The sequence below is a fragment of the Mus caroli genome, chromosome 10 (genome assembly GCF_900094665.2).
Source record: "Mus caroli chromosome 10, CAROLI_EIJ_v1.1, whole genome shotgun sequence".
Classification (NCBI taxonomy): domain Eukaryota; kingdom Metazoa; phylum Chordata; class Mammalia; order Rodentia; family Muridae; genus Mus; species Mus caroli.
In genome coordinates, this window is record NC_034579.1 from 87,882,622 (window position 1) to 87,895,436 (window position 12,815).

At 41.6% G+C, this 12,815-nt stretch overlaps 1 protein-coding gene across 2 annotated transcripts in view; it reads left to right on the plus strand.

Moving 5' to 3' along the window:
- Positions 1 to 12,588, plus strand: part of Nr2c1 (nuclear receptor subfamily 2 group C member 1) — a 50,677-nt gene extending 38,089 nt beyond the window's left edge. The window contains exons 11-14 of one of the 2 annotated variants that reach the window (XM_021173931.2): positions 2,745 to 2,884; positions 5,378 to 5,515; positions 8,173 to 8,278; positions 10,506 to 11,016. In XM_021173931.2, coding sequence (XP_021029590.1) covers positions 2,745 to 2,884; positions 5,378 to 5,515; positions 8,173 to 8,278; positions 10,506 to 10,680 — 559 coding nt within the window. In that variant the 3' untranslated portion in view covers positions 10,681 to 11,016. Of the gene's footprint in view, positions 1 to 2,744; positions 2,885 to 5,377; positions 5,516 to 8,172; positions 8,279 to 10,505 lie in introns of both variants that reach the window. The other variant, XM_029482586.1, reaches the window with a different exon arrangement.
- The last annotated feature ends 227 nt before the right edge of the window (positions 12,589 to 12,815 follow it).

Consider the following 12,815-nt stretch of genomic DNA (forward strand, 5'->3'; position numbering starts at 1 on the left):
GGTGTTTCCAATACAAGGGTAGCCCAGGCCAGCTCTGATTTTTTTTTCCTACCTATTTTTACTTTCCTATGTTCACTGTATATCCTAGTGACTTTTCTATTGCTTTGATAAAACTCCATGACCAAATCAACTTATAGAAGAAAAAATTTTGGGATGGGGGCTGGGGGTGTCTTATGTTTTCTGAGGGTTAGATTCCATGAGTCCATGACCATCATGACAGGAAGGACACCACACTAGCCAGGCAGGTATGGTTCTGGAGCAACATCTGAGTGCTTATTCTTGAGCCTTAAGCAAGAGGCACAGAAATACTGGGAATGGCTTGGGACTTTTGAATGATGTCCACCCCTGTGACATACCTCCAACTTCTTCCAGTTGTGGACCTAGTATTTAAACATATGAGCCTAGGAGGTCTATTCTCATCCAAACCACCATACTGTTTAACTACCTCGGTTAGCTGTTTTCTTTTTATAATCAGAGGTTAAGATGACAGCTAGTTTGCTTTTGACTCTTCATCATGCCTAAAGTCACCCTGAAGCATAGAACCCAAGAGTTCACTGTCCTGCCAGCCCTTTCCAGGCTATGGCTATCACACATCCAAACACCATCACATATTGGCACATGCTATTCTTGATGTCACATGACACTAGCAGGCTTCCTGTGTCTCGTGTCTGAGTTCCCTCTGTTCTTATGGGAGCATTACCGCTTCCATATGCATCTCTACCCATGGACACGAGCTGTTGCCAGCTTCTTTATTCTATCCAGGGCCACCAAGCACATCTTGTCAGCGTGTATTAGTGTTTCCATTAAACAAGTTCTTCCCAGTGGGACTGCTGTGTCTTTGAAGGCATGCCTGTTAGAAGCTGTTCCCAGGAAGCTTGACCACTTATGCCTACCTCCGCAGTGCACCAACGATGCCCTTCCCCTCCCTGTTCTTGATTCTGGCTCTTATCATTTCTGACAACTGAACATAGTGTCGTCTTCTTTTCCTTGACTTTCACTGGGATAGATTTCTCTTGACTATTTCCTGTATGAATGTTTAAAAATTCTGGTTGTCTTTGCATTTGAGAGTTCCTTTAAAGTTTATTTCACAGCCAGTTTCTTCTGATGGCAGACCATCCTTCCCACATACTGAAATAAAATTCTCACCCAAGTTATTCCCAGGAGGAAAAACTGCTTTGTAAACTCTTGGGGTTTTGTTTTGTTTTGTTTATTTGTTTGTTGATTTGTTTGAGGCAGCGTCTCACACTGTAGCGCAGACAAGCCAGGAACTTATTCTGCAGCCCAGGCTGACCATCTACTCACACAATCCTCCTGCCTCAGCCTCCCACGTGCTTTGTGCATATCCACGCACCACCCAATCCAACTTGTATGTAATGCTAGCTGGCCTTTGTGGCTCTTTATTATTATCTCTGATGTGGATGTGCTGAGCTCGCTTAAGCATGCCAGGAGCACAAAGTTGTAAGTTTCTTTTTTTGTTACATTTTAATTGATGTGTTTGGGAGATGGGGGTGAGCATGGCATAGCACACACGTGGAGGTCAGAGGGCAACATGCAGTAGTAAGTTCTTTCCTGCTACTGTGTGGGTCCCGGGTATCGGCAGGTGCTCCGGTTTGATGACAAGCACTCTTACCTTGGGACCATCTTGCCGACACCTTGTGGCATTTTCAAGAAGGAAACAATTTATGTGCAGTCATCAGGATGAGCATGGTCTTAGCAGCACAACCTTACTAACATGAATCATTTTTTTAAAAGGGAAGAAATCTTTCCATTTAATTATCTTATAAGAAAATACTGATTTGGTTTGAAGATTTTTTTTTTCTTGTAAAAAGACCCACACTTATAGCTTCTCTGTCTTTTTAAAGTCCTCACTTCTGCCTGTTCTCCATATCCTCAAAGATAAAAGGAAAATCAAACAAACAAAAGCAAAAGGCAGATTTTTTTTTCTATGTGCAATGTACTTAGAGCTGTTCACTGCAGTGCAGAACTTTTTACCTCTGGGTAGTGTGGCAAACAGACCCCTAACACTACTAAGTAGGAAGCTAGGAAATCTGCACGAGCTCTGACTGGATGGACAGGTAAGCACCAAAGGGGCCAGGAAAGGAAAGAGGCGTGTTATAGGAGGGTATTTCTTCAAAGAAACAAGTTCTGAAGCCAGATGTCATGGTACACGCCTGACATCCTAGTACTGGGGAGGCTGAGGTGAGAGGACGGTGCATTTCAAACCATCAAGGTGAAACTGTGCCTCAAGCAAAAGTCAATCAATAAATACACAACTGTAAGTCCCCTGCCTGGGGATGTAACTCATGGCCCTGTGGTCAGTGTTTAATCCTCAGCAGCACAACAAGGACATCTCCAATCTTGCCCTCAAAGAAAGAGTGGGTTTGTTAACTGGATAGATAATTAACTAGAGAAAGGACATTCAGAGGAGGCAGGACCATATTTAGAAATGCATCCATCACTACTGAACACTGAGCATCCCCGGAAGTCTTCCTGTAGGCTGTTCTTATGAACTGGCTAATTGATGGTGGGCTAGTTGGGATTCAGCTTTCTAGGTGCTCTTCTGTCAACTGTACAAAGCCCAGAATTTTCAGGTATATGCCCATGGGTCTTCTAGAATAGTTGTAATTTGGTGATTTTTATTTATTTATTTGTTTATTTATTTATTTAATTTGGTAAGTTTTTTAAGTATACCATTCAGTGTGAAGTTTCTATCTGATGTATGCCTTTGTGTCTGTTTTTACTAGGCAGGAGAACAGCATATCACTGGTAAAAGCGTATTGGAATGAACTCTTTACCCTTGGTCTTGCCCAGTGCTGGCAAGTGATGAACGTGGCAACTATATTAGCAACGTTTGTCAACTGTCTTCACAGTAGCCTTCAGCAAGGTAAAAGCACACCTTTATTTATTATGTTTTCATGGATATACAAGGAGTTGTGGCCAAAGTTAGAAATGGTGATGATTGTACTGCTGTTTTACCTTTTTTTATGGGTAATATTGACATTTGGTAAACACACTACTCATCCAAAATATTTTTTAAATTAGAAAGACACCATTAAGGCAGTGTATTTAAGTCTGAAAAGCTCAGAAGTCAACTTTTCATCACTAAAACATAACGCCTGAGGCTGGGTTATCAATCAGTGTCTCCAGGAGAGAACACATTTGATATGCCAAAGATTCCAAACTTGCTTCTAATGACCTGTCTCCCAAGAATGAGTCTAACTGTGAAGACGTTAATCCCCCTTATAAGGCTTGCATCCCAGTCCCACTGCTTTAGCAACCAGATTCCAACATGTATTCTGGCAGGGACCACCCACCACATTGTATGGGTACATAAACATCCATAGAGATTTGCCTGTAGGTAGAGAATGATCAAATACTTCTGCGCGTGTACCTCTCTCCCAATTCTAAAGCTATATTTTTTCCCTAATAACCCCTAGAGTCACATGATGAGCTGGTCTTGAATCAGTTCCCATGGACCTATTGTCTCATCTGAATAGAATGGGAACGTGTGGGCACAGTGGTACCAGGAAGAACTGGTCTAGGAAGGTGCAAGTTCAAGGCTATCATGGGCTAGAGAGCCAGATGTTTATGCAGACGTGGTCTCACTGTACACACCTGGCTGTCCTGGAGCATCATAGGTGTCACCTACCTCTGCCTCCTGAGCACTTAAGACATGGTGGTACATGCCACCAGGCCCGGCAGCCAAAAGCAGCTTTGAAAGAAGAGAGAACTGGAAAGTCATGGAGTCCTTACTTTTTTATTTATTTATTTTCTTCATGCTTCATCTGAGGAAGCAAAGAATAATTAACTTAAAAACATTTTGAAAATGGCTGAGCAATTAAAATTCTGCTGCCTTTAAGCTCAGAAATAATTTATACATTTTTAGTCCCTTAGCACATTCTATTTTTCATTGTTTTCCTTTGTTTTGTACTTTTGGTTAGTATTAGTTTTTTTTTCAAGAGAACGTGTCAGTGTCTTCTTGAGATTCCCTTGCCTTCAACACCCCACAACCCACCCCACATGCTGGCCAACAGGCATGCGCTAACTACTCATTACTCCAGGCATTCTCTCTCCTATGTCGCTCCCTTCGTCCCTCCCTCCCTCCCTTCTTTCTTTTCCTTGTTCATACAAGGGACAGAGTCTCACTTTGTAGTCCCCAGCTCACCTAGAACTCACTGTGTATCTTAGTCTTGTATTAAGCTATGCTCCTGCCTCAGCTTCCCAAAGTGCTGTGATTGGCGGTATGCACCACTGAAGGGCTGAGATCCCTCATAAACCTCGCCTATGGGAAAGCCCAGAAGGCAGAATCACACCCCCTTCTGACCCCTGGTCCTGAATCGTTCTACCTGCTTCTGTGTTCCACAGTACTCCTTTGGGAAAGCTGAGGTCCACGACACATTGGGGTGTGTTTTACACAGACCCCTGATAAATCAGTTATGTTTTTCTCAACTTTCCTTTGGTCTAAGCAATGTGTTTTGTTCCACTTTTGGTTTTTTTGTTTGTTTGTTTGTTTTTTTGGTTTTTTTTTGGGTTTTCGAGACAGGGTTTCTCTGTGTAGTCCTGACTGTCCTGGAACTCACTTTGTAGACCAGGCTGGCCTCGAACTCAGAAATCCGCCTGCCTCTGCCTCCCAAGTGCTGGGATTAAAGGCATGTGCCACCACGCCCGGCCACTTTTGTTTTTATTATACTAGAGTTTCTAATTTTTGAAACTGAAAAATTTTTTCTCATTTTTTCAAATGGTGTAAGCTTAAATAAAATCCTGTTATAAACATTTGAGTCTTTTGTACTTTGATTTTTTGTTTGTTTGTTTGATTGGTTTTGTTTTGTTTTGTTGTTATTGTTTGTTGTTCTTTGTTTCTTTTGAGTCAGAATCTCTTCTGGCCACAGATCCTTAAGTATCAAAAGATGACCTTGAACTGATGGTAGGACTAAAGGTGCACACCACTGCACCAGGCCTTTTGCAGTGCTAGGCATCAAATTAGGGCTTCCTAAATGCTAGATAATTGCTCTACCAGTTTGAGGGACAGCCTTGGCCCTCTTTGAACTTGGGCTGTGGTTTTTGTTTTTGCTTTTGTTTTTGTTTTTGCTTTTGTTTTTGTTTTTGTTTTTGTTTTTCCCAGACAGATTCCTCCGAGTCTAAAGGCGCACCCCAGACGGGAATGCTGGCTTTGGTTTCTACTTCCTTTTTCTTGAGGGAGCACTATCAGAAAGTTAGCTCTTAGCTTTGACCCTCTGGGCAGAGACTCTGAGTTTGAAGCTTCAGTCTGTAAAGAGGTTGATCACATCCCATACTGATGGCAAACCGAGAAATGAAGTGCGTGAGGAGGGTCAAACACTTCAGATGGCCATTGGAAGTATGCGTTTGTGTTTTAAAGATAAAATGTCCTCAGAAAGGAGAAAGTCGTTGATGGAGCACATCTTCAAGCTACAGGAGTTCTGCAACAGCATGGTTAAGCTCTGCATCGATGGGCATGAGTACGCCTACCTCAAGGCCATCGTCCTCTTCAGTCCCGGTACAGAAACACATCCTTACATTTCCTTCCTATTTAGTGAGACAGGGTCTCGGCCATGTAGCCCAGGCTCGACCTGCACTCTTAGCAGTCCTTCTGCTTCAGATAACCAATACAGATTACAGATATACACCACCATGCCCATGACTGGTGTGTCTCATTAATGTATTTGATGGTGTGGAAACATGGGTGCTCTCCTCCACTGCAGGTAGGAGTGCAGAATGGTGCAGTCGCCGGGGGGCAAGAGCTCAGCACCTGCTGAAAACATTAAACAAAAGGAGCCTAGGGAAACAGGGCAGTGGGTAAAGGACCTGCTGTGCAAGCACAGCCATGCTAGTACAAGGATCCGAGCTAGAAGAACTCCCAAGAACCACTGTAAAAAGCCAGGCACAGCAGCTCATACCTGCATCCCAGCACTGGGGGGTAAGAGTAGGCAGATCTCTGGAGCTCACTGGCCATCCAGCCTAGCCAAATCGACAAGCTCCATGAGAGACCCCATCTCAAAATGTGAAGGCAGAGAGGAAAGATGCCTGACAGCCACCTCTGGCCTCCACACACACATGCACACACCTGTAATAACAAGGACATATGCCACACACATACATACCCCAAAATTAAGCATATATTCAATTCCTATTGGTCTCAAAATACAAAATTATATGTGTACATAAAAATCTGGACGTGAATATTTGTGTTGGCACTAGTCATAGCCAAAACGTACATGCTAGGTAATTGTCCATCCAAAGAGTGATGGAAGCTGGGCTTGGTGGGATATGCCTTTAAGTACTTAGTACTGAAGCAAAATGACCAAGATTCAAGGATAACCTTTTCTACTAGCAAATCTGAGGCCAGCTTTGGTTAAATGAGACCCCGGCTCAAAACAACACCTAGGAAAGTAAAGCTGGTGGAATGGCTCGGCTCAGCCAGCGCTTGCTGCCAACCTTGGAACCTGAGTGCAAATCCCTTGGACCCACAAGGAAAAGGACGGACTCTTGTGAGACTCTGGCCTCCAGAAATGCACACGCACTGTGGTATATGTGCCTGCGTATGTACACACACAGAGAGAAGGCAGATGGGTGTAATATATATGTAATATATGCATACAATGGAATCATGTTAGCTCAAAATGTTGATATAAACTACGACAGGATGAAAACATGCTAACCAAAGACGCTACTCATATAGACACACATAATAATCCCATATAGGCAAATGTGAGGAAGAGTGTAAATTAGTCATTTGTAGAATCAGGGAGGTGGGGAGCTGGGACTGATTGCAACTGGTTACCAGATTGCTTTAGAGTCATAAAATGCCCCATAGTTACATTGTGATGAGTGTAAAACTCTGAAGATGCTAAAAATCATTTAATTCTGTACTTTAAATCTGGTGTTAAGAATATCAGATATCTGCACAGAGAATCAGTAGAGCACATAGGCTTGTATTATTTGAGTTCTTAGGTCCGTATCATTAGGCTCTATTAAAGCCAGAATGTAAGACCACTGTTGCTGTATCCAGGGTTTGTTACATTCTCAGGGTCAGATGGAAGCTGCAGACATGGCAAGATGGGCCTCTTGCTTTCCTTCCAGCGTCTAGTTTTCTGTCAGTAAAGGGGCCTCGAACTCCGGTTTGTGAATAGGGGAAATCCACAGTCCTTGAGGGTCTATGCCTCCACTCCATAGGTATTCTTTCTGTTCCTATATGTCCTAATAAAATTGTCCAAGCGAGCCTGCTTCTTCCTCTCAGTGGTGTGAGTAAGATAATTAAACCTTGTGTTCTATTGAGTGTTTCACACAAGCCCAGGGCTGGGACTCGGGAGAGGGCAGGCCATGTGCTTCACGTGAGCCAATAATCTGTATTTCTGTTTTTACTCATTTCCTTTATTTTCTTTGTGGCACTGGGGATCCAGCATAGGCCCTTATACAGGACAGGCAATAGCTCCACCAATGAGACACACTTGAGCCCACGTGTATATCCATTTGAGCATAACCAGTTTGCCGATTTTATTTTTCTTTGGGTAAAATTGAAAAGTTAAGCTATAAATTGATGGTATTACTTTAAATATTTCTACTCTGTGAACTATGACTATCAAAATGTTTTGTAGATTATGTCATGTTCCTTCATTATGATTCTCTGATAGAGATATAAAAGTGTTTGTAATTCTTAATTTCATAAATACTTTTAAAGTTGGCCGTATCTGGGTGGCTCCTTGACAAACACAACCTGCAAATATTTTATGGATTATGGGTGCTTTTAAATTTAGTCTTTTAGGTTATTTTATGTTGTTGAATGCAAAATGGGAAAGAAAGAAAAGAAGGAAAGAAAGAAAGAAAGAAAGAAAGAAAGAAAGAAAGAAAGAAAGAAAATAAATAAAAGAGAAAAGAAAAAGCTAAACAAAAACCATTACACTGCTTTTGAGAAAAAATATTAGTAGCACACAGTGGTCTGGTTTTTATTAGATGCTATAAGAGTTCCTTCTGGCTACAATACACTGTTGGTGTATTCAGCAAGCACTTATGGAATAAAGGAACAAAACACTGTATGTGGGGCATCTCTGTCAAATGAACTGTTTGATCCTCTGTCCTCTGTCTCCCTGTCCCATGAATTATTAAATGAGCACTCAGAACTGGAATACCTATATTCCTTTATATTATATTCCTTAGATCACCCAGGCCTGGAGAACATGGAGCTAATTGAGAGATTTCAGGAAAAGGCTTATGTGGAATTCCAAGATTATATCACCAGGACATATCCAGATGACACCTACAGGTACCTCCAAGCCACAACTATTCAGTGTGCAGTTCCCTGAAAAGATTTTGTGTTTGTTTTGAGAAGGGTTTCATGTAACGTACTTTGACCTTGAACTAACATACAGCTAAGGCTGGCCTTCAACCCCGATCGCCCTGCCTCTGCCTCCAGATTGCTAGGATTATATACATAGGCATGTGGCACCATGCCTGACCCAAAAGCTTTTTTAGTAAATCTACTCTCTATCAGTATTTTCCATGTTAAGAGTAATCTTGTGTTGTAGTTAACTGTGACCTTTAAAATGGGTAATGTTTCTAAAAGCCATAATGTGATGGTCGAAGCAGCTTCGTGTTAGAACTTGCCTAGTATGTGTGAGGTCCTGGGTGACCTCCTCAGCGCTCCCAGTGAAGAAGGTTCCAAGGCTGCAGGTTAGTGCTGACACACATACAAGGCTCTGGGTGTGCTCTCCCACCCAGAGGGGGGAAAACCAGCTGTTAGCAGGTGTCACCTGCAATACTTAATGAACACTCGCGCTAAATCAGTGGTTCTCAACCTGTGGGTCGCGGCCCCTTTGAGGGAGGAATGACTTTTTACAGGGTTCACATTATCAGATATCCTGCGCATCACATATTTACATTACAATTTATAATAGCTCAATTAACAAAGCAGAATTACAGTTATGAAGTAGCAATAAAATAATTTTATGGTTGGGGGTCACTTCAACATGTATGAAAAGGTTGCAGTGTTCAGAAGGCTGAGAGCCACTACTTTACATCGAGAGGGTGAGAAACTGTCTCAAGGATGCAGGATTGTCAGAGCCCAGCCTCACCCAGGCAGTTGAGTTGTAGATCCCAGCTTCTCAGATGAAATAATTGTATTCGTAAAAAGAGAGGGAAAATGATAAATTAAAACACTCTTAACTGTATATAATTAACTTTGAAATAATAGCTCGTGGTAATTCTTCCAAGTCCTTTCTTGCCAGTGTTCTTTGGGGTGGGAGAGAATTTTCCTTTCTTATTTTTATAAAAATAGCCACCCACGTCTGGAGGACAAACCACGTCAATCTGTGGTCAATCTCAGACAAAACACATGAAACAAGGAATCTGGAAATTATCCATGCGTTCTAGCTGGCATGCCATTATGAGTAGCAGATGTCGTGTCCTGGTCTCTTATTTTGCCACACCTTCCATTACATTACGCCTCTGCCTGGCACGTCCCTGCTGCACAGACTGCTGGTGTGTTCTGCACTGGCAGACTACCTCAGCTGTCAGATGCTCCTGAACTCAGCGTTTGTCTAACCGGTAACTCCTGCTTTCCTTTCCGACGGCCCAGAGCACAAGAGTAAGGATGCTTTCTCCATTTCTTACGTTCCTGCTTATTCAGAAGTCGGTCCCCTTGAACAGTGCTTTTTCATTTCATTTCCTCACAAGCTAATGGTCTACCTTTATGAACTTACTCCCAAACCTAGAATTGGACAGGAAGCAATCCTTCATCTTCACACCAGCTCTGTGAAAGGCCTGGAGGAAGTGACACAAGGGGCAGTTGAGTCACTGTTTGAGACCAATGGCCTTTTTCTCTATCCACGCTGGTTATAGTAGTATCAGTTATCTGTTACATCATTTCTAGGATTGTGTGTGTCTTTCTATGTCTGTGTCTCTTTCTCTGTGTCTAGGTATGTCTGGATCTGTTGTGTCTATATGTATCTCTGTGTCTGTTAGTGTGTCTATGGGTGTTTGGGTGTGTATGTGTCTTTATATGTCTGTGTCTCTGTATAGTTGTCTATGTATATCTGTGTGTCTAAGTGTATCTGCCTGTGCCTATGTGTGTGTAATCTACCCATATGTGTGTTTGTATCTGTGTCTGTGTGTCTATGTGCATGTCTGTGTCTATGTCTGTGATTTCAAAAGAAAAGAGTTTTTGAGCCTTCTGTGTTCTGATAATATAAAGCATTGTTCTTACCCTCTGAAATGAGTTGGGAAGCTGTTCTTGAGTGCACCTAACCTGTGGTTTAATACTATAGTCCCACGGTTCTTGCAGCCAGGCAGGGACTGTGTGGTGGGGCAGTTCAGAGCAAGGCTTTCCTGTGCAGAGGTCAGTATGCTGTAGATGGCAGCCCTGCCACTCTAAGCCTTGGCATTCCAAACTACTCGTCTTCGATTTTGAAACTTGGGTCTCTATTATTTCACATGGGTGCTTTGCATTCTGCTCGATCTCGTTTGACTTTGCCCGTCTCCTCTTCCTCTTTCAGGCTGTCTCGATTACTTCTCAGACTGCCCGCCTTGCGGCTGATGAACGCCACCATTACTGAGGAGTTGTTCTTCAAAGGTCTCATTGGCAACGTACGGATCGACAGTGTTATCCCACACATTTTAAAAATGGAGCCCGCAGATTATAACTCTCAAATAATTGGTCACAGCCTTTGAGAGCTGAGGTCACTCTGCTATGGACTAAGTTTACTGTTCCTTCTCGGGACACAAGAAACCAAATGGAACTGTTGCTTCCAGGGAGTCTGCGAATAGTAACTGTAAGAGTAACCAAAACTGAAAGTATTTTTCTTTTGGATTCCTTAAGAAGAAATTAAGCGACCAGGCAGGGGTCAGGAAATATACTACCCTGTCTGTCCTCTAGGGATGATTTAAAAATGGTACTGGGCTGCTTTTGGTGAGGATGACACCTAAGACTGTCTCCTCCTGACCATCTACACTAAGTTTTCTCATTCTATTTTATAAAACAAATAAACTAGTCTTTTCCCCCCTGAATTGTGTTCTCTTCCTGTTTAATTCCATTGAGCCAGTACAGTAATAATGAAATACCTAAGCAGAAATTTCTTACATCTTACTCATCCATAATCATTTTAGTTACAGGGCCAAAGTTATTCTGTGCTCACTTATATAATAATGATAATATTAGAGCTATAGGAAGTAAGAAATGAATATATATATATATACATATATATATATGCACATACACACACACACACATATATATACATATACATACATATATATATAGGCTTTTATAAACATCAAGCATATAACACTCTTTAGCAATATAACACTCTCGTTGCTGGCAATGAGACACAAGCCATTTGTATTTTCTTTCATAGTGTAGTAGATTATTAGTTATAAGCACTTTTATTCATTGCGGTAGCAAATTAGTCTTGAGAATAAGATGGGGATCCTGTTTTAAATTTGGGGGTTTACTGTGTTTTAAACATAGTACAGACTGCCCCCAGGATGTATTGGTATTTTAGAATGGATGGTAAAGCAGTTGCTTTTTTCATTCCACAGAAAGCATCCATCCTCTTCTCAGACGGCGTTCAGCTTGTTCGCCCTGCCCTGGCCTTTAGCCACTTTTATTGGGTCCTTTAAAAAAAAAAACTCACCCAGTTTGTTAAGTAATGCAATTATCAAAGCCAATATGGTTCCAAGGTGAGTTAAATAATTCAAGCAATTGATAATTCATAAAGGCAAAAGTCTCTGCACTGATTCTTTTCCCTGCAGAGCCGAGGAAGGTTGCTCTAACAACCTCAAGTTTCATTATTTGCTACAACCAAAGCATTTTAGACTCCTCAGTCTTCCACACCAATATGACAGGCATCAGTCGCTCTTTGTACTGATTTTATAATGGATTCCTTTAGTAAATCTGTTCATCTATTTGTTGATCTTCTCCTCCATCTCTCCTCTTCCCTTTCTTCTTTCTCCCTCTCTCCCTCCTTCTTTTCCACATCTCTGTTTTGTTTTCTTGAGACAGGATCTTGCTACCCAGCCCAGGCTGAACTCAAGTTTGCCGTTATCTTCCTGCCTCCGACTCCCCGTTGCTGGGATTATAGACATGCACCACACGCTGGTATTTATTTTTCAAACACAGAGATTTTATTGCAGCTAGAGTACATTCTTTATTATTAATAAAGAGTTTTGCTGAATTTTTCTATGAGGGGGTAGATTTTACTACTAATAGTAGTAACAAAAAGTTTAAAAGTGTAGTCTTGCAAATGTTACCAACTTACTAGGAGGGCTTTATTTCCTGTTTCATCCTGTCAACAGCTCTATTTATAAGAAGCTGCCAGGGAACACTGCATAAAGCATAAAATGCTCAAGCAGAAAGTCTCAGTAGGGTATGTGTAACCTGCATCCTAGCACATCTGTAGATGACGATGTCATATCACAGTGTCAAAATGTTGGCTCCTTTGATACCTTTATCATCTCAAGATAATAAGCCAAGGATTCACCAAAAAAAAAAAAAAAAGTGTCCTAATGGTTATTTCTTTGAGATATTTTTCCTGATGAAATTTGTAGTTACATTGGGAAGTCTTTTTAAAACTGTATTAAAATGTGACTTGCATTACAAATTTCTGTATCCTGTCAATGTATTTTATTTCAATGACCTATTTATTTGGTGATTGGATGCCCTCTGCGTCATAGGGCGTCCCAGTGGGAGAGCTTGTGCTTAATTAGGTTAGCATTTACAAGGCCCTAGGTTCAGCAGTAGAAGAGAGAAAAATCATATAAGCATTTTAAGAACAAAAATAATGGCGAGATGGCTTAGAGGGTCAGAG